Source organism: Scophthalmus maximus, chromosome 20 (assembly GCF_022379125.1).
Source record: "Scophthalmus maximus strain ysfricsl-2021 chromosome 20, ASM2237912v1, whole genome shotgun sequence".
Classification (NCBI taxonomy): domain Eukaryota; kingdom Metazoa; phylum Chordata; class Actinopteri; order Pleuronectiformes; family Scophthalmidae; genus Scophthalmus; species Scophthalmus maximus.
Window position 1 is genome coordinate 15,087,280 of NC_061534.1, and position 20,535 is coordinate 15,107,814.

At 39.8% G+C, this 20,535-nt stretch overlaps 1 protein-coding gene across 14 annotated transcripts in view; it reads right to left on the bottom strand.

Moving 5' to 3' along the window:
* The window catches only part of mast4 (microtubule associated serine/threonine kinase family member 4), a 96,256-nt gene that overhangs the window by 32,390 nt on the left and 43,331 nt on the right, over positions 1-20,535 (bottom strand). For 9 of the 14 annotated variants that reach the window (XR_004784936.2, XM_035607692.2, XM_035607693.2 and 6 more), the window contains one exon: positions 18,673-18,704. Coding sequence is in view for 13 of the 14 variants with exons in the window: in XM_035607692.2 (XP_035463585.2) it covers positions 18,673-18,704 (32 nt within the window). In the remaining variant the exon portion in view is untranslated. Of the gene's footprint in view, positions 1-5,256; positions 5,730-10,139; positions 10,221-12,004; positions 12,310-18,672; positions 18,705-20,535 lie in introns of those variants that run through there. The other 5 variants (XM_035607700.2, XM_035607698.2, XM_035607702.2 and 2 more) reach the window with 4 other exon arrangements.

Below are 20,535 nucleotides of genomic sequence, written 5' to 3' on the forward strand. Positions count from 1 at the left end.
GTTGTTTGATGGTCACATTAACACAGGCCTTGTGACTCACAAATAGCCACCGTGACTCATGAATCCAGCCTAGCTTTTAACCTTGAGTGAAATATGAAATATTTCAACATTAAAGCAGACAGATTTCAATGTCCCAATTAGTCTTGGGTTTATACTTTCAAATTAGAGTGTGTCAGAGGAAACGTATAGAGCCTGAAGAACATGAATTTGTTTCAAGGTCAGTCACATCCCCTTACATAACCTCCTCAGAGAACTGAACCATTTCCAACTGATAGGTTTAAGATGGTATTCAATAATAATTTGAATCCAGTGTGTTATACAAACAACATAAAAAGCTAAATAGCTAAAGCTGGATATTTAACCTAGAAGATAAAAAGGCATTTTATGATATGCAAAAACACAGAGCTGCACAGCTACAGGATCCTTTGCTACAGTGACGGATTCATAACAACCATCCATAGAGAGAGAGGGAGACACAGAGCTCTCCTGTCACACAGAAAGATCAGATACACATGCAGTGATGCAGAAATGTGTGAGCCAGCGGCCTTCATCTCTTTGTCAACACTGCTGCAGTGCCGCTCATACAGGTGACACCGCAGAGTCCTCAAAGCCTCTGTCACATCAGCACCACCGAAGGGCTGGTCAGTGTTTTTAAATAAGAGCAGATACCCATGTGCATATCATAACCCTTACAGTTATGTGTGCCATGCCAGAAGTAATGGTGCTTTGAGAGTATTCCAGTTGTTGGATGATGACGTGACCATGTCGGATAAAGATATTACTACTACACATGAAAACGGCATATGATCTCTGATAGGTGAAAGCTATTTCCCACACTTATCAGGTTTTACCTTGTTAGGGTTTTTTTAAGTCAAGGCTACATTTAAATTCATTAGTATCAGTGGCACCTCTGTGTTTAGGAAACTAATCAGCTTATCAAAATCATCCACGTGCTTATAGCAAATCCTTGATTCTTATGCTCACACAGCTTGACGTGAAAATGAATGTTACTACACCAGCAGCGATATCAAAAAGAATAAAAATTTGAAAGTGACCCTGTATTCATTCTTTATAGCTGCTGCAGCGCTAATAGTGCTGGGTTGTAATTTAAAGTTATGTTCTGTTGCCTGTACAACGAAGACAGTTCAACATACCCAGGAGGATATGTTTTCCTTATCTGGCTTGACTTAACCTAACACTGACCATCCTGATCACTTGTGCGACAGAGCTGGTTATCAACGGTCTCAGTCAACCCGGGTTTATCTGGTTACGAGCGCGTTTGTGTGGAAGAAGCGTAATCGTTACTTACAAGAAACATCGTTAGAACCATGAATAAAGTTTTTAATATGATAAGTAAAGAAAAACTGATATGTGCAGGTCAATTTCATTTAAGGGACATGTAAAAGTGACATTCTGCAAAGTGAAATGAAAAAAATCTGATCAAACAACTAAAGCAGAAAAGAACCACTCAAAATATTTTTCAAAATCTAAAGACAGCCTAAAAATGTAATGCAAATAATCACAAGAATTTATCAAGTTTACCAATGAGTGAAAAGGTTTGCCCTTTTGTCTGACGATGATTAAACTATGATGAATAGAAGTGATGTCAGACTGTTTCTGTTAAGTTAATTTGTGATGTCATCAATCACACTTAACTGTTCATTCATGACCATGTGAAATATTGATCAGTGTGTGGATTGTATTTCTAATAAAACATATTTAGTTTTTTTTTATCATTTATCATCACAGTCTCCTTGTGTTATTCGAGCTGTAGAGATATAATAAGAAAGTAAAACCCTGTCAGGGATTATTTCGGGAATCAAATAATCTTCATTGAATTATAATTAAGCTATAATATTTATGAGTTTATGAATCCATTCAGTGTGATAAACTCTCCCTCTGTTTTAAAATCAGAGTGGACACATGAAAAGTCTGGAACAGCAGCACGATTCCACTGGGGCCTTTGGATGATTGTTGTGTTCATGCTGGTGTTGATTATCTACGGACACATTTCTGACAAATTTTATTCATCGATTCAGCAATGACAGGAAATATCAGTGGACACGGGGAGCATAGCTCCTGCTAAATGACTGAGCAATAAGCCACCTACTGATGTCTTGATGTGGTGATGAATAGATGACAAACAAATATGCAGAGACAGAGTATTAACCAATCAGTGGTTACCATGACTCGGTGCTTCTATGATTGTAAATGATAGGACGACATTTGTGATTATCTTCAGAGTTGCAGAGCAAATATCTGGTATTTGTATATTCAAAAAAAGAAATGATCGTCAGGTAGATGGGATTGGTTTCTGGATTGAAGGTTCAATGCGATGGGTGCTGCTCACAATGAAAGATAACTTGCCAGCAGGTTTTTGACAACTTTGCATTTTGATGCGTGTTCGCGTGAGGATAAGAGCCTTTGTATCAAAGGTTCACATAACTGTAGAAGATTTGAATAGAGGAAAACCAGTCAGTTGCAATTCAAAACAAATCAGAAGGAAATGTTCACCTTTACCTTACTGTAGGAAACACCAGTTATGAATATGACAAATATGGCAAGCTACTTTGGCTTCCCTGCAGTCCTGTTGATGGCCCTCATTTATATGGCACTTATCTAGTATTAACAACCACCGACCTTCAGATGAGTGGACGAGCCACTCTTATCTCCAGAGCCACAGCTTTCATCTCCATGAATCAGAGGGGGAAAACCCTATTTTGACTAGAAACCTTGTTTATTCAACTGTGTTTTAGGGCTAACGCCTGCAATCAGCAGCGTAGACGCGTCGTGATTCCTTTATCACGGTGGGGAGGGGGTGAATAATATCTGGTACACAGGTGCTCAGTCAAAGAGGATCACTTTTAACGAGGTCTATTTATACTCTCACTGTGGATTAGGCCAAGAGAATGCCACGCTGCTGCCCAATCAACCCTCCTGTTGCTTCGCCCTCTCACCATCCATCCCCACTGTTGGAACCATCAAAGCCCCTATGAGAGAGGTGAGTGCCGCTCATGGAGACAATGAAATAGATTACTTTACAGGTTACGATGGCATGCGGGTCGTCTGCTTCACATCTGATGCTAAGCTGAGCTCTGGTGGAGGCACCTCAGTGGCCACAAAGGCTGAGTGATACCGTGGTGGTACAGCAAGGCTTAAAACGGGGGATGAAGAAGCCCTGGGCGAAGATGATAGCGAGAAAGTAGGCCAGTGTTGTATGCTGTGCTGCAGATGTGTGAGATTCCTGGAACAGATCCATAGGAGGTTTAACAGTCTTGCTTGTATGCTAAACCCACAAACCTCAGAAACCATTGTTGCTTAACACATGAAATCTCCAACGAGCCTGACGACAGAGCTTTTTTTGTGACTAAAGATACTCCATCAAAGATAGTCTATATTTAAGTTATAGATAGGTTACATACATACATCATGGTCAAAATATTAAACAGCACTCGTTCTACTTTTACCTCAGACTTACTGACCTACATTACTTCAAGTCTTTATCATTACAAAGTAATCTGAATCTGTCAGAGTCAATGTCTTAGATTTCAGAGTGCATATTTATTTTGGGTACGTGAAGAGGCAAAAATAGATTTAAAAAACCTTTGATATACAACTGAAATCTGAATCTGGATGAATCTGAAATGTCTGATCCTGACCCGTGTAAACAAAAAGCCATGATGAATCTTCATCTTTTTTTTTCTTTTACTTCAGAAAGTTCTGCTCTTTCGTCAGAACTGTCAGGTGAGCTGACAAAGCCCACTGCCACATAAATTACTGCTCTGTGCTGACGAACCCAAAGTCAAAGATGTGACACACAGCGCTCTATTAATAGTATTTAATAACTTGCCGCTTGGGTAAAAAGCAGTGCAGATCATTTTTGTAGCCACTGAAGACAGCTGTTTACTTTAGGCCACTGCCAGTTTCCACGTCTGAAGATGACTTTGCCCCACAGAGACTCAGCTTTGTCAAGTTTCTTGTTGATTTTGTGGATATGGTGCATGACATAGTTAAACTGGCAAATGATGGTAACATGGATAAAAAGTTGCACACCGGTTCTACATCTTAGTGTACTTTTTATTAGTGTACCCTGTCATACATACAACTGTGTCAGCTTTTTAGTTATTGAATTCATTGTGTTTTGATTATGAAAACCAGGGTCAAATAGCATTTAATCATATCAAAGTATTCTTATCATAATTTCAATGCAAGATTGAGGTAGGGGGATATTGTAATGACATGGGGTAAAAAAACAACAACATGCAAATCATTTTAAGGGGTAAGAGATTTTTACAGTTGATTTGACATCAGATTAGGGAATCTCTGGACATCTGCAATGAAACTTTCAACTACATGTCAATGTCTGTAGTAAATTGAATCAATTATTTGACCATCTTTATATTCATTCATGATTCTAATAAGAAAACCCCAACCGTGGTTTCTCCGAGTCTACTTTTACAGCAAAAAGCTTCACTTATCAATATCTACACAGTAACAGATCAGACAGTGGATTTCAAATGGAAAGAAACATGCACTAGTGCAAGATGTCCAAAAGCAGGCAGTATTTTCATGTTAAGCTGTTCTACACTATAAAATAGGTCAGGGCAGAGATTAAAAATAAATATCAGTTATATGAGCTTCACCAAATACTGCAGTCCCACTATATACAAAAAACTGGGATTAAGTGGTTTAGCTATAAACCAGTGTCTCTGCACCAAGCAATAAAACATGTTTTGAATCTGACAATGTGAGAAATGTTGTTAAAAAACATGAAAAAAAATTGTGGCACAGTAGGAACAACTACATTTCCTCAGGCAGCATTTTGTAAAAACTACAGTATACAGTTTTCTTGTCATGGACAGAAACATCGACGACAACTAGTCACAGCAATATAAAAGAACAATCAGCTTTTCCACTTTTCACATGTTAATAAATGGGGGTAACAACTGACATAAAAAAAAGGAAATCATGTTTAAAGAACATGACACTGCCTCAACAACAAACATCCAATCACCCTTTAACTCACAAAGCAAATAATACACAATAGAAGAGCAGGGAACACCCAGCTCCTTATTCACGCTGGCCTCATAAAACAGCTCAGCTTACGGACGGTAAAAAGAGGTAAAAACATCCCTCCTGCCACTCACTGCTGCACAACGCATGTTCCAATGCACTTGTATATCAATTCATATGTGGGACACAGAAACGGAATTCTGCAACAAATAACAGTTTGTAAAGATAAAAACGTGTGTTTACCTCTTCGACCGGCGCAGACGGGCTCCACTAAAGAAATGTGGCATGTTAAAGTTGGACAGTACGGTCCACAGACTAGAATCTGACATTGTGTCCGAGTCATGCCAGAGAGGAAGATGCAAAAGGGGCTTTTGAAGACCGAGCGAGGAGAAGCGACAGCAGTCCTGACAAGTACTCCTATAACAGCTCTCCTTAGGTCCAAACTTCCTCTGCACAGGCACATCTGCAGCCAGCTGCGGCATAAACACACTGGCAGAGAGGACACGCCGACCTCCTCTGTCCTCAAATGAAAAAAAAGTAATCCAAGAGGGATCCTGAAAGGTACACTGCGTCTGATTCAGGTCAGGCGTTGACAGCCTCCACTGTTGGGGGGGATATGACACCTAATACCAGCTGACTTTTTGTTTTCCCATCTCACTGCGACTGCGTTCTGTATCCCAAACACTCATCCTGCTCCCTTCACTCAACATGCTTCATATCATGTAACAGGCATCTACCACTTCACATCCTGCGAGGGGGGGGGGGGGCGGCACTGCATCATCGGCAGATGCTGCTGTACATTCGCCTCTCTCACAAAACTGGCACCCCTCCAAAAGTCTGGTGGGTCAGTGTATTAAGCAGGACCTATTTGAAATGGAAATGATGCGCTTCCGCATGGATTTCTTCCGCAACCGCATAAATCCGTCCCTCAGCTGCTCCCTGCAGACACAGTCCATTCATTTGACGGGAGCCTCACCTCAACTTCATCACCTTTGATCCTCGACTCGTGTTTTCTTATTGACTCTATCTGCAGATAAGCAGCCAGACACAAGCGACTACTGGGAAACACGCAGAACAGAACTTTGATCATAGTTTGCCATACACAGAATTATAATAGTATTGATCTAAAAATGAGGTTGGCTTTCATAATGATAAACCTGACCTTTCCAAAAAGGAACTCTGAGCCGTACTTATGCCTGCACATGCACGCATAACACAAAAACGGGTCTTTCGTCAGTTCGGTGATGAATTTGATCTTCACGCCCTGCGTGTATGTGTGAGTTTCAGGGTCAGCTCTTGACAGTAGCCTGTGGGGAGCAAAGCGTACAGACACATTTTTACAGTAGCTGTCAGGGCTACGAACAAAACAGATTCCAGACCAGACGAACCGTAATAATCCTCTAACAAAGAATCTAACCTTAGTACTGAGGCATTGATTACTTCTATCCAATGACTATTCTCCACAGGAGAGAGCAAAGTTCAGCAAAGAGACAATTGGCTGTGCTGCAATAATTTGTCTCTAGAGCGTTGATAAGAAAAACACTGTGTGTTTGCAGAGGTTGATGTAATCACATGATTGTTGGAGCAAGTACCAATAAAGCACATGTTACTTTCACAAACCTGTCTTATCTAAGATTCTTGTCATAACAGAAATAGATGTAGGCAGTGACCTCATATGAGCAAATAAGACAAAGATAATTCAACTCTAAAAAAAACAATTGCCAATAATGTGAAGGTCTCATTTTTTGCTGCCACCACCTTCGACAGATTTAACATCCGCAGGGTCTCAACAGGAGCTGAAACCAGTAGTTAGTAGGAAGAAAATGAGTGGGGAACACTTTTGATAATCAAATGATGGTTTGGGTCATTTTTTATAAATAATTCATACAATAAAAATCCACCGACTGTCTTAGTCTCACACTTTCTGACACTTTATAGACCAAATTATTTATCAATTAATTGAAAAATTATAATTTATAATAATAATTAACGCTTAAATATGAGTATTTGATATAAAGACATGACACTAAAGAGCTGGCTAAATGCTTCTCTAAGGAAGCGCACAGTCAGACCTGAGGACCATCAGGATGCTGCAAATGAGTCCAATCACTTTTCATATGCACTGAAAGGGAATCAAAGGCCAGAGATCGAAGAGAAGAGACAGAGATCGAAATCAACAAAAGAGGGAACAGAACATAACGGCTGGTTCTACTTACATGTTCCTCTCCTGTAATAAAATTTTATCAGAAACCATTTTTGTCAGTATAAAGTCTGTGTGTGTGTGTGTGTGTGTGTGCGTGTGTGTGTCTTCCATCAGAGTGGCTCAGTCCGTCTCCCTACAGGCCAGTGTGACAGCCTTCACTCTAATTATGGCTCTGCTCTGTTTCTCTGTTCCACATTAGTAACAATGGTTCAAAGTCAAACCTCCATAGAGCAGCATGAATAGGGAAGTCAGGCTACACAGGCACAAAATGTGGGTTACTGTCCTCTCACTCACTTCCGCCTGTTTTACTGGTAGTTTTGGGAAATCAAAACCAATATTTTTACACATATACATACGGAAATAATAAAAAATAATAATTGTTATTATCAGACGAGCCTCTACCACAATGATTGACCATAGATAAAATGTTATTATTGGCAGCGTAGTAATTAGCGCAAGAACCATTTTGTTATCCTTCATAAATCCTGTTAAAGGTTAGAATATCATATTAAATCACTGTCTACCTAAATAAATGATGAGTTACAGTAGACGGCTTTTCAAGAGCTCGCCTGGACTATTACTTGCTTCGTGTGGATGTTCCATGTAATTTTCAACATGCGATAAACTATTTTTGGGCCACTTGGGGGCATCTAAAACACACCATTAAAAAAGCATTGACATATTATCACCTTGTACAGTAAGTTGGTTAACTGCGAACAGTTTTCCATTTACTGTACGTCATCACGTTTCTGCCCACCTGATAAAGGTTAAACCAATAATTGATCTCTCCGCTAAGTTATTCGTACGAGGTTTTTGGACAGTCAGTGTTTAACAACAGACCGTCTGATTTACTGTGTGTGTGTGTGCGCACTTCCTTTGTAAGCCATGGTATATGTATATCTTGCCGCTCTGCTTGCTTCTTGGGACTTTTCACAGTGCGCAACTATCGTCCAAGCTCTCTCACAGCAGTGGATTATGTTACTTGTAAAGTGTTAAGTGTAATGATTTCACCCTGAACATTCACACTGGGTACAGAGCTGTGCACAGCGCAGAACAGATTATCTTTAATTTAGTATGTAGCGAAGTTGTCAGTTTCATAACTTTATATTCATGTAATAAATATACAAATGTCATTTAGATGGTAATCTGCTTGAGAAATGAAAAAAGAGAAAATTCAACAGAGCCCATACCTCTACCCAACATTCCCCTAAGCTCAATCAAGTGGCACCAAATAGGATACCCTTTTTTTTCCAGCAAGATCCATGCTTTATTCCTTGGAAAAGCTGTAGAAATGTCCAATCTCAAAATTTTAAAGAAAGTGAAAAGAAAATCCTGGATCCTTGACAGAACTTAATGGTTTTTTTCTTGGCCTGTGTCCTACAAACTAATGGGTACAAAAACACAACCTCCTTGGCGGAGGAAGTCAACACCTGAAAGAAATAACCGTAGCAGTCGCTACTATCTGAAGGTCACGTAGACGGTCCCACAATGTAGTTGAATAATGGTGTAGGATAACGCAAAGTGAACCGCGCTTCTCGCCTCTGATCGTGATACATATCTTTGCAGTACCAAACCGTGTGCGTTGTACATGGATGGAATAAAAAAACAAAAAAAGTCTCTATGGAGCTGACTCATTTAAATGCCTGCTGCACTTGACTCTGTATGAAAGCTGAAGCAGAACAAGAGGAGATCAGAGGTGACATGGGTGGGTGTTTCATGCTATTCATTGATACAGAAAAGTCTCTCAACACTGAGTGTTTTGAATGAGATGGAAGGAAAAAAAATAAAATTTTAAAACCAAATATTTCTCTTGGAAAAAAAATCAGCATCAGAAGCAGCCCGAACAAAACGAACCAAACCTGACAGAAAGCACAGACTCGGGCTCTTCTCTTCATCAGTTGGACCTATACACGATTCTTGTACCATGAGATTATCATTTTTTAATGGTCCAGTTTTTTTTCTTTTGGTGCTTTAAGCAAAACAATTCCAGTTGGACTGTTATGAGAAGTTGTGGCTGCAGAAGGTTTCTAAAAATTGACATGAGGTTAAATACATTTCATGAAACATATACCCCAACTTTATCTATACATACTGGTACTTCCTCTGATGATGCAGATTATATTTGCGTGTGATTAACATCAGTCAAATATACAGAAAATGCAGACTGCACTAGTTTGTCATATCATTAAAAGACAATGGATCATAGGCGACCTTTTGAACCATTTATCTGACAATCCGGTAATTACATGAACACCAGCATAACACCACCAACCAGTCTAGAACAACAACTACATGGCCTCCACCTTAATGACCCATTTGAAAGTGAACAAAAGACAGATTCAGAGCTTCTTGGCGGCTGAAATGTAGAGTTTGGAAGAGAGAACATGCCGTCTCAGACATCCCCGATGCACGATACTCCTCGGAGCAATTTCTATTTCAGTGACACACAGTGGCTCCAAATTCTAAATCAGAAAATAGTTTAGATTTAAAAAATGAGCTTGGAAAATCAAACGGTCGCTGAGAAAATCTAAAACTAGCTTTTACCGTTTTTTAAACGCTGTTCGTTCGTAAATGAATCAATCCAGTTGGGATTCAAACAGATTGAGACCATTCTTCACTTTGATGTATTTCAAATGCCACAAATCCTACTTAGCACATGAAAGAGGAGCATAAACCCCAGAACAGAGAGGGGGCAAGATGGGGGAAGGGGTGAAACTATCAACATTATATAAGTGCCGTGTCCCCCTTTTTTTCCTTTTTTTTTTCCAAAGGCATTTATTTCCATGACGGATGATTATAATTTTGGGGAGGGCAAACTGAGTAACCCGTTGCTGCCTTGACAGATGAGCACAGGACTGACTCGAACATGCACCAACAGGCCTTTCTAAAACAAAATTGCTTCGGTTTAAGAGCTCTTGCTTACCTCCAAAAATGAAACGCGTGCAGTGGGCTGCACGGGCTGCAAGGACTAGTGGGAGTGGGGCTCAAGCTTCGGGGAGTGAGGCTGCAAGTTAAATGGACTGAAGTGAATAGTTGTCTTTTATCTCACACACACATACACACACAGATATGATTACCTAGCCCCTCTCTGACATGTGTCTACATGAAGACAGCAGCATCACAAAGAGTAAATATTCCCTGTCAGATGAACTGAAATTGTGTGTAAAGAGCAGGTTCCCAAGGCATTTGTTTGGTTCTGCAATATTTGTTTGACATTGTGGATGTGTGTCCCCATTCACTATTTCAATGCATGAAAAAAATGGTTTATGGAAAGGTTGTGTAGTTCAGTTATTTTTTTCTCCATTACCACGTGATAGCATGATATTTTTACAACATCTGTACGATTGTATCTTCTGCAGAACTGCAGGACAGAGTCCAGAATCAATTTGCCTATGGGGGAACTTTTCTTATCTTAAAATTAAAGGAGACAAACAAGCCCACTTGCTAAAATGCTGGAGACCATGAAGGAAGTTACAGATTAACCTAATTTTACAGCCTGCACTAAATGCTGGGAACAGTGGTTCTTCCCAATGTTCAAATCATATAGAAAGTCCTCACTTCAGACAGTTACCTATGTGATGCTACGTATTGAGCTCATTAAACCAGACTTTCAGCAGTGGCACTGCAGAGCATTGGGTCATGTCAAGGTGAGTAACCTTTACTGCAGTGAAAATCCTTTTTTCTATATTCTATGTATCAAACCAACGTTGAACTGATCCCTTTCACAAGTGTTGTCTTTAAATCCAAAATCCTGCAATCTCTTATTTCTCTGTGCCACAGAGCTCCATTGTTGGAGCTGACACGATTGAAAAAAAAGAACACTGGGTTCATGTTCCTTTATTATAGGCATAGTAATTGTTTGGATTCAATCCTACAATGCACCCTGCTGCTGCAGTAAATACTTACTAAAGAACCAAATCTGGATTAATGATGAAAATAGTCCCCAATGAATCAATCCACTGTTTACTCCTGTTTGAGAAATGTTTGCTTTAAGCTACAGTGGCCAGCTGCTACAGAATATTATTTAATTTTTTTTAAGACAAAAATTGACATCTTAAGTAAGAAAAAATGGGCTTGGGGTGTCACAGACACGGTGGGGAGGTTGGGAAGTATTGAGAGTCAAATAAATTCATTGTTGGTTGCGGTCTTTTTATGGGATTTTGTTGATCATAAGAAAAATACAGGACGTTGTTTAATGAAAAACACTGTATTATGATCATGTTTACAACTCATCAGTCTCTCAAATTCAGGTTTTTAATTGAGGGAACCATAACAAATGCCTTGTTGACCTACATAAATCAATGCATCAAGTCAAACAAACGTCTGAGGGTGTGATGGAAAGGGGAAACCTGCCACGTTAACATACAGCCGTTAGTGATGCACTGCTTTTAACCTTATCAATCACATCCAACCAACAGTGGCACGAGACTCATCACAGGTGAGCATGTGTGTGTTTCCTATGAGTGTGTCTGTGCATGTGCGTCACCCCAGCAAATAAAGCACTTTGTGCGGCTGCGACACTCCTTTGCGTGACACGTTATCTGTCTATCACCCCGCACGTGCATGAATACATGAATGCGTGAGCACACACGCACACACAAACACAAGTAAGCCACTGTTGCCTAGCGGTGAAGGATTTTGACTTCCTGCTGCAGATGCTGCTGCTGCTGCTGCTAATGCTAACACTGCACAGAGCTCAAAGCAACACACATATGGCACAGAGACAGAGGAAGCTGCACACTGCAAAGGAGCTGCCTCCCCGGTAGGATAACGGAGGAAAATACTCACTCTAGCGTCAGCCCTGGAATTCTCAGCCTCTCCCGCTGGGCTTTCATGGCTGAACTGTGCTCGTTTGCTCTGTTGTGGTCATGATATGCGTTCACACTGCCTGCCTGCCCACCGCCCCTCTTGCACTGACAAAGAGCCAAACCGAGCCACCACAGTGGGATGAGACGGATTGGTTTCCTCTCCCCCCACAAAAAAGGGAGGGGGAAAAAAAGAGGGGGCTACAGTTCTTGTTTTGGTCTTCCCACGTTCCACCTTGAAGCTGTCAAATGAGCTCCTCAGCTGCTTGCAGAGGGCATGGAGGCAGTACAATACCCTTTCTTCCCTCCCCTAATACACGCCCCCCCTTGCTCCCCTGCTCCTTCACACACATGCATTCACATTTAACCCCCAACCCCCTGCCCCGCCGACCACCACAACTCCTCCCCCAGCTGGTGGCTTGCAACATAGCAGAAATGAATGCAATAAATTTACATTTTGTCTGCTGCTCCATACGCAGTCACCTTGACAGAGGCTAGCACTAGGCACGCACCGTACAATGCGATGTCACCACGACCGGGGATGATGTCATCTTTAAGAGGAAAAACATAATGCACCACTAACTGCCACTCCACATCATTCAGTGCAGAGCGAGACAGAAGGTAACCGGACAACATATAATGAACATAGATAAATATAAATGTAAATTTAATTCAACTTGCAGTGCAATTTGTTTATGAAATGCAACTATGCAGGAAAACAGAAGCATGAAATCAGGGAGGATTTGAGTGTTGAGTGTGGAATCAAATAGTGAAACCCAAAGTGATAAAGCACAATGATGCAACAGATTGCCCGCTCTCCCGCAGGGATTCAAAACATCACAGAGTCCACTGATCGTCTTCAGTAAAATCCCCCATGATGCATTTTGTGCATGCGTATCTTTGCAGATCCTCAACTGTCAAATCACCAAGATATCAGTAAGATGAATGCATCAGTGGCTCACTGGCAGAAGATTGTCTGAGGATGAAATACTGCGTGGCAATTGAGGAGAAATGATTTTCCCAGCACACTGTAAAAAGAAATTTTATTTTTCTCGTGCTTACAATGAGTCAGCAACAATAACTGTGACGACTAACTGCTGTTAAACCTGGAATGACAAGAGTCAGAGCAGGAGTGGGAGACACTCTGCTGCTGCCTAACTCACTCACTCATTTAGGATGCCAATGAATTCTTTATTACTGTGTATGTAGCAAAGAGCCACTGCAGATGACACCAAACATTGCATTAACTACAGCACCAGTGGCTGAGGCAGGATCTGGAGCAGAAGAGGATGTAGAGCAGCAGGAATAGAGTACAAAAACAAACCACAAAAAAATGTATTTACTGCCCTGTTACTTCAGCCATTTTCTTTTCATCTGATAAAAAATCCTCTCGATAACCTTGTTATTGACGTTATATTTGAATTTTTGCAGAATAGAATAAATCGGAGAGTACAGAGGGCATGTGTTTGTCGGAAACGGAAACCTCTGACTGACAGTCAATGAGACGTAAATCCAACATTTTCAGGAAGTTAGACAATTTCCTCTGCTCCAAATGTGCGTAAACATCCAGTGGAGTGGAACATTTGTGAGTTGAAAAAAAAATCTGGGTTTCCGGCTCAGCCCGGGGTCTGTAAATTGAAAACAACAAAAAACAACACATCCAGTGCAGTTTGTCAACATCACTCGTCGACACCTTAAGAGACGTGCGAGCGGATGGCACTGCAACACCGCGGTTTGATCCTAGTGGTTAGCGAGTCGCTCTCATATACCTGAGGTCGTGGCCCCGCCAGAGCAGTAAAATCAAAACAACAACGAAAAACGAAACAACCTTACTCCAAAATCATAGATCTTTGGAGCAAAAACCCTACCTTAAAACTTCCCATCAAACAAGTTGAGATCCTCATTCCTCTCTCCACTGAACTTGAGGACAAGTGACTCCTTCAGAGACCATCTCACGACACTAACTCAGCTTGAGAATCCATTTTAAAGTACTTTTACTGTTTTTTAAAGCTCTTAATGGTCTTGACCTAACTGTATTGAATTAATTTTTGAAAACTGTTTGTCAGAGTGATTTTTTTCATGGCTTTGGGTGAAGGTGGGTGACTCATCAAGGTTTTCATAATAATGTCCAACTGCTACAGTACAACTTTCACCAACTCGCAGCGCAGTGGAGCAGCTATTGTTCAGCTTGAATTCATTTGAAATCACTTCTACCTTGTTGGAAGAAAAGTGGACCCACATCAGTCTCTGCAACAGTTGTGCCAACTGCTTTTCATTTGTACAACACAGCACAGTGTCATATCACTTGTTCCTTGATTTGGAATGAGCAACGTGCAGCTTCACCTTATCAACTCATTTCAATTAATGCAGCGGCTCGTGTCCAAAGCTGCTCAACTGTCACATTTTCTTGTAACATCTTGTGATGACATTTCATAATTGAGGTAAAAAAAAATGTATATATCAGAGTATCATAGCACTAAGTTTCAAGTTAGGAAACAGCACAGCATCTATAGTGACTTTCAGAACAGCAATGGGACGATATAGCTAGAAAAATGTTTGTGACAATTGCTAAACGAGCTATTTGGCAAAGGAAAATGTATGTGCCCTTTGGATCAGCCATGAATTATCTTCCATCATGACCAAGATACAGTAGCTTCCAAATGGCTTTGATAGCAGCTTCCATTCAACGTCTGATTATTTTAAATGCTGGGCTTTGTTAACTTTAGACTTAACTTAAATCACACCTCCACAAGGACACTTGCCAATCATTCAGACAGTGAATGTGGCCTATAATACCAAAAAGGAATTATTGAAAGTATATGTCTCAAGTTTCATTTTACATTGCATCAAGTGCTCTAAAGTATTTTTTTGGCCACCTGAGAGCAGTGCAACAAGCTGTTAAGACAACCCTATCATTCATGTACTGTCATCTTATTAACAAAGCCCACATGGAAAGAATATAGCAGACAGTTGCCTATTAATTCATCCAGCAGATATGGAGGAAGTTATTATTCATTTCAAATTGTGTTTGTCATTGTATCAAAGACACTAAACAGCAAATAGTGACCTGAAATTAAACAGACAATGAAAAGCTCTGTCGAGCTGAGGCTGACCGCAGACCCAGGTCCTAATTCTCTGTGGGTTTGTAAGTATGAGTAACACTATTCACATTGTACATTGTCATTCGATATTTATGACAAATCAAGTTTTTTGTCATTACTTAATAACAAAAAAAATTGTGGAGCTTTCAAATTGAAATCTGTAACATTTATGAGAATGTACAGCTCAGACATCAGAGGTGTTGTGGAGCGCTGCACAAAAACTTGCTGAATCAGCTTTTGCAAAAGGTGAAAATGTGCCACCTAGCAAAGTGCAACACTGTTGAGTCTATGCTTGCTTTAACATTTACATACACGAATATACAAGGTAATATCCGAGTCACATCATCATCAAGGAGATGAGACTGCAGGGTCAAGAAGAAAACAAACTAGCATTGAAAACTAGAGCACGTCATGCGAGTAGATGATCTCAGTAACTGTACAAGTGATGAACACAAAGAGGGACTGAATCGAATGAGATCAATCAAAATCAATCAACCTGCAACGCAGTTATTAACATTTTCACCCATTTTAACTGTATTACTCATAAATGCTTTTGTAATAGATAGACAACTTACATAAATTACAATGTGCCATTTTATTTTGAGTTTACAGTGTCACATAAGAGAAGATGATGTCAGGATACAAGAATGTGCCGTTCTGGTTAAGGCAGCACAACTTTAGTTTCTCGGGTCTCCCGAGTCGGGAGTAGGGACAATTTCGGGCAATTTTGGCCTCTCTGAAATCGAATTAACAAACATTTGTCGTAGCAATGGAGAACTTTAACCCCTCTATTAGACGCCATGGCAGCGAGACACGCCGACGAGTATAGATGACGTGACCCTGCAGTTGACTAATCACTACCAGACCCTCCCCCTCTAACACATATTGGCCTACACTGGCAGACTCGCTCCCTCGTTTTGCAGGTTGCACACGTGCAAGTAGTTGTAAAAAGTACTCACACTCTCAAAAAATGGTCGCAATATGTTAACCAGAACTAGGATATGTCTCATTGCCTAAATGTCAGAGGCCAACAGCAGTTAAACTGGTCGAAAATCGCTGTATATGGTTAACCACTGACAAAAACCTCCTCAATAATAATCTTCCATGTAGTTCATGACAGCATCTGTTGTTAGAGCATCATCATAAAAAGACCATGCAACAGAATCTACGGTGAGCAGTCTCGCTTTAATATCCTGTTGCACGGCGAGGCAGCTGATGGGCAGCACAACATCTTCGGTGCCTCGGAGGTGAAACGGCAACAGGCTGGGTTTTTCCCCTGATGATTCGAAACGGTAACGGTGTCCAACATATTGGTCGACAAATCCTGTGGCTGCATACTGAGCTGCCAACACGTACAAATGATTGATTTTCAGTTATTTAATTGGACCCAGCAAAAGACTTCTAGTTATTAAGGTCATCCTATAAATAGGTTCCAGTCATCGCTCAAGAGGAATGACTCATGTTAAAAACAACTTCACACGGTTCGAAAGGTACGATCCATCAGTCACAAAGCCGTGGAGAAGGGATTTTGATAATAAATCCTGTCGCATTCACCCGGTCTGACACGTTAAAATCAAGCATGAGTGACACGGCAGTCAGAGATTACTGCTACAATACCATCAAGAAAAACCAATACATCCATCTCACATGATAGAGATTACTTTATGTTGCAGTGATTTTCATTTTCAAGTAAAAAAATTACAAAATAGGTGACAATTATTTGAATAAAAGTACAGTTATGATGAATTTGAAGCAGTCATATCAGCTTTGTCATATCCAAACACTGTTACTATGGTTTCCAGGGTCACGAGAGCCTCCAGCGCTCTAAATAAAAGCCTGTTGGTGATCTCACAGCAGAGCACCGTTGGTAATGGCTCACCTCTGTTACAGTAGGTGCCCCCCCTTCTAGTGATGTGGTAGCTGGAGCAGCAAGGTGTCATGGGTAAATCTTTCTCCTGAGCCGTAAAATGCATCAGACTAAACCGAAATCAATGTCCAGGAAGTCCGTTATGCCTTGCATGGCTGAGAAGTTGTAATTCATCTGACACATCATTGTCCAAGTATCACCTCTAAAAACAGACAGAATAGAAATGTAACCCACCAGCCGAGGGACCGGTCGAGACTCAAGACCATTAGACCAAAAAGCAAGTTCATCCACTATTCGATTCTGATTCAAACATAAATTAGACAATATTAATTTACAAAAATTATATTATTCTGACCTGCAGCATTGAAACACCGAATCAGTAGTATCTTAAGCAATGTCCTAATAGAAATGTGAAAAATATTTTCTCAGAAAGTGACAAATGTGAAACTGGAGACATTTTCAAAAAGAAAATTGTCTTTCCGACCTCTCACACCGTATTCCGAATGAACCTCAGGCAAACCTTTGATTGCTGAGAAATATCCTGGACATATTCTGTTTTAATTTGGAGTGAGATATTTGAACAAGCTTCACAGAGGCCGACTTTTATAAAAGCCATTACACTCGAGAAGAAACATCCAAAACCTTCGACTGACTCCCTGACTCAAAGGCAATAGAAGAACCTGGCTCAGACTTTCGGACTGTGCGCATAAGAGTTTCAGCATCGTGGCTGTCCCTGTATTCAGTCAGTCTGATTTTTACAGCTTTATCTTTATGTTTGTTGGTTTTTCCACTTAGTATTTTTTCAAATGTTTTCTTATTTACCATTATCCTCATTATCCATGAGGGAAAACAACAAAAATGTTCCAATAAAACTGTAAAAGAAACATAAAATTAGAAAGAATACTTAGCAAATTCCCGCCAAAAATGCAATTTTAGGAAAACAACAACACAAAATAATTCTATAATTTATTAGAAAGCAAATTCACAGCTTCACAACTGACTGAACACTGACTGAGTTCACTAATTGATAAAATGTGTGACAGCAACCACAGGAACAAACAAGAACGACAAGAACCTCACATAAGTCGCATAAGTGCCGTCCACGTCAGTCATGGGGCTGCTTTTGAGAGTCACTTTAAAATTAGTTTTTGATGCGGGTTAGGTTATGATCAGACTAAATATAACCATATATTCATTAGACGTCACTCAATTTTACTGCATCACTGGAGAGTAAGCCCATTAACACAGTCAAATCAGATCAACTGAAGAGCCCACTTCTGTACTGGCAATAGTTCATGAGAATGTATTCGATGTTTTCGGACTTAAATTACGTTTTCAATTTGATTCTAAAAAACAAACCAGATAAACCACAACACTCGGATCAGTGTTTGAAAACGCTGCATATGAGAGCATAGCCCTTTTTAGGTCAAATATAACAGTTTTTTATATTGGTAGGACTCATAGAAATAACTATAACATCAATTTGATTAGGGTTATTGATTGATTTTTGATTTTCTTTAAGTAGAACATAGCTAAGTAGTATAAAAATAGTTGTGTACCTGGACTAACATTGTACTAGTGTGGACTAGAGGTTAATGCTTATTACATGGTGGTATACATAAAGCATGAATCCTGTCAATTTATAGCAGGTGGTTATGTGAAACTTATTTAACAGGTACTTACTAACTGCCTCTTCTCGGTAGACTCAGCTCCTTCTGCAAATGAAAAGACAACAATTTTACGAACAAATATTCAACATTTTTATGCAAACTTCAAATTTGCTACAACAGTTAAGCATCATCTTATGTAATAGACTTCTTGGTGTAATCATTTCAAGCATTCATCATCATCAATTTGCTTTACGTCCCATAAACATTAACAGAACAAAGTCACTTCACATAGAATTTAACTCTGAAACGGTTATTTGGTTAATTTGCCAGGATCATGAAAAGAGTCAATGAAGAGCATCAAAACCACATCAAACTTAATGGACCAACATTATGAAAGTGAAAATAAAGGAAGTGGCTGAGGTTTTGTTATAAAACAACAATAAAAACCCAACTATATTGCTGCACCCGATTTAGAGCCACACAAACAATCACCGTATGGAGGGTGATCACAGAGCAGGTGTGAAACTGTTACATCCCATCACAGACAACTGGAAATGCATTTTACAGACTGCATATGGATAGAAAACTGCCCTTTCAATCATGTAACAGATGAATCAACAGAACAAAACAAGCCATGGAAGGAAACCACTCTCCCAAACACATTTACCTCTTAGACAAGCACAACATACCCAGAAGAAAATATTAAAATTCTCGATTAATTAATTCTTCGGGAACAAAAATCTGTGATAGTTTCCGATGAGTCTTCAAAGGCAGTACTGTGTATATTTTCCTGGAGGCATAGTAGCACAAGAGGTCAAAGTTTACGGTATTACAATCAGCCCAGAAAAAGAAGCAACAAAGCTCCCATGGATTTCCTGAGGGATTCTGTGTTATCACAGGCCGGTAACTGAAAGGATAATACTGCTGGCAGACATCCGCAGTATTGCAAAGTCTTTGCAGCCACTCACTCATTATATTAACACAATGTAGAAGGACTTCAATCTCAAAGACTATCTGTACATTTATGGCTGATACTGTCTGATATTGAGACTGAAACAACAACTGCCAACTGTGAAAATAGAATTATATATTTTTTTCTTTTTTCTCCACATTTGTGAAATGTAGACCAGTTTCTAGGCTTCAGGACTTAAAGGGGCAATAAGCAAATTTGGAGAAATTGTTTGTTGTTGATTTTTTTTGACTGCACTGGTCGGGGCTCGGGACGGACACGCTTACCACGAGCCCAAAACCCCGGAGTCGTAGCGTTTGTCGCTAGCACATCTCTTAAGGTGTCGGGGAGTGTGTTTACAAACTGCACACAGTTTTTGTTTTCAATTTACAGAGCCAGGGCAGAATCGACCATGAGGAAATATTCGCTAAATTTTACAAAATGTGTATTGGATTAGAATCCCTTACTGCCCCTTCAAGGGTGCAGTTGTGTTGTTATAAGACCATAAAGACAGAAAACGATATTGTGACATGCTATAAATAAGTGGATAAGTGGACACACACTCACTCCAATACCACCAGCTATCTCATAGAAAACAATACTAAGTTGTGACTAAACTGAATTAATTTAGAACAGGTTTGACTTCAGAGCATTTTATTAGTAGTTATATTAGATCAATAAGAAACAGCAAGCCTTAAATGACCTTAAACAAACTAGAACTATAGATTTATGGGTATCAGTGTATATCTTATTTCTCACAAATAAAAAAAACATGTTCTGCTAATTCAAGGGAACCTCATGAAAAGTCTTTATAGAATTTATATACTAAAACATCATCATTGGAATTTTTTAAAACTATGAAATACCAATATTGTACCAGCCTCTCTACTATTGCTCAGGCTTAGTCCAACGTGCTGCTGATTATGTCTAGTTTTGTGACCTTTTGTTAAAACTATCTTATGGAAAAGGTTTGAATCCGTGACGACA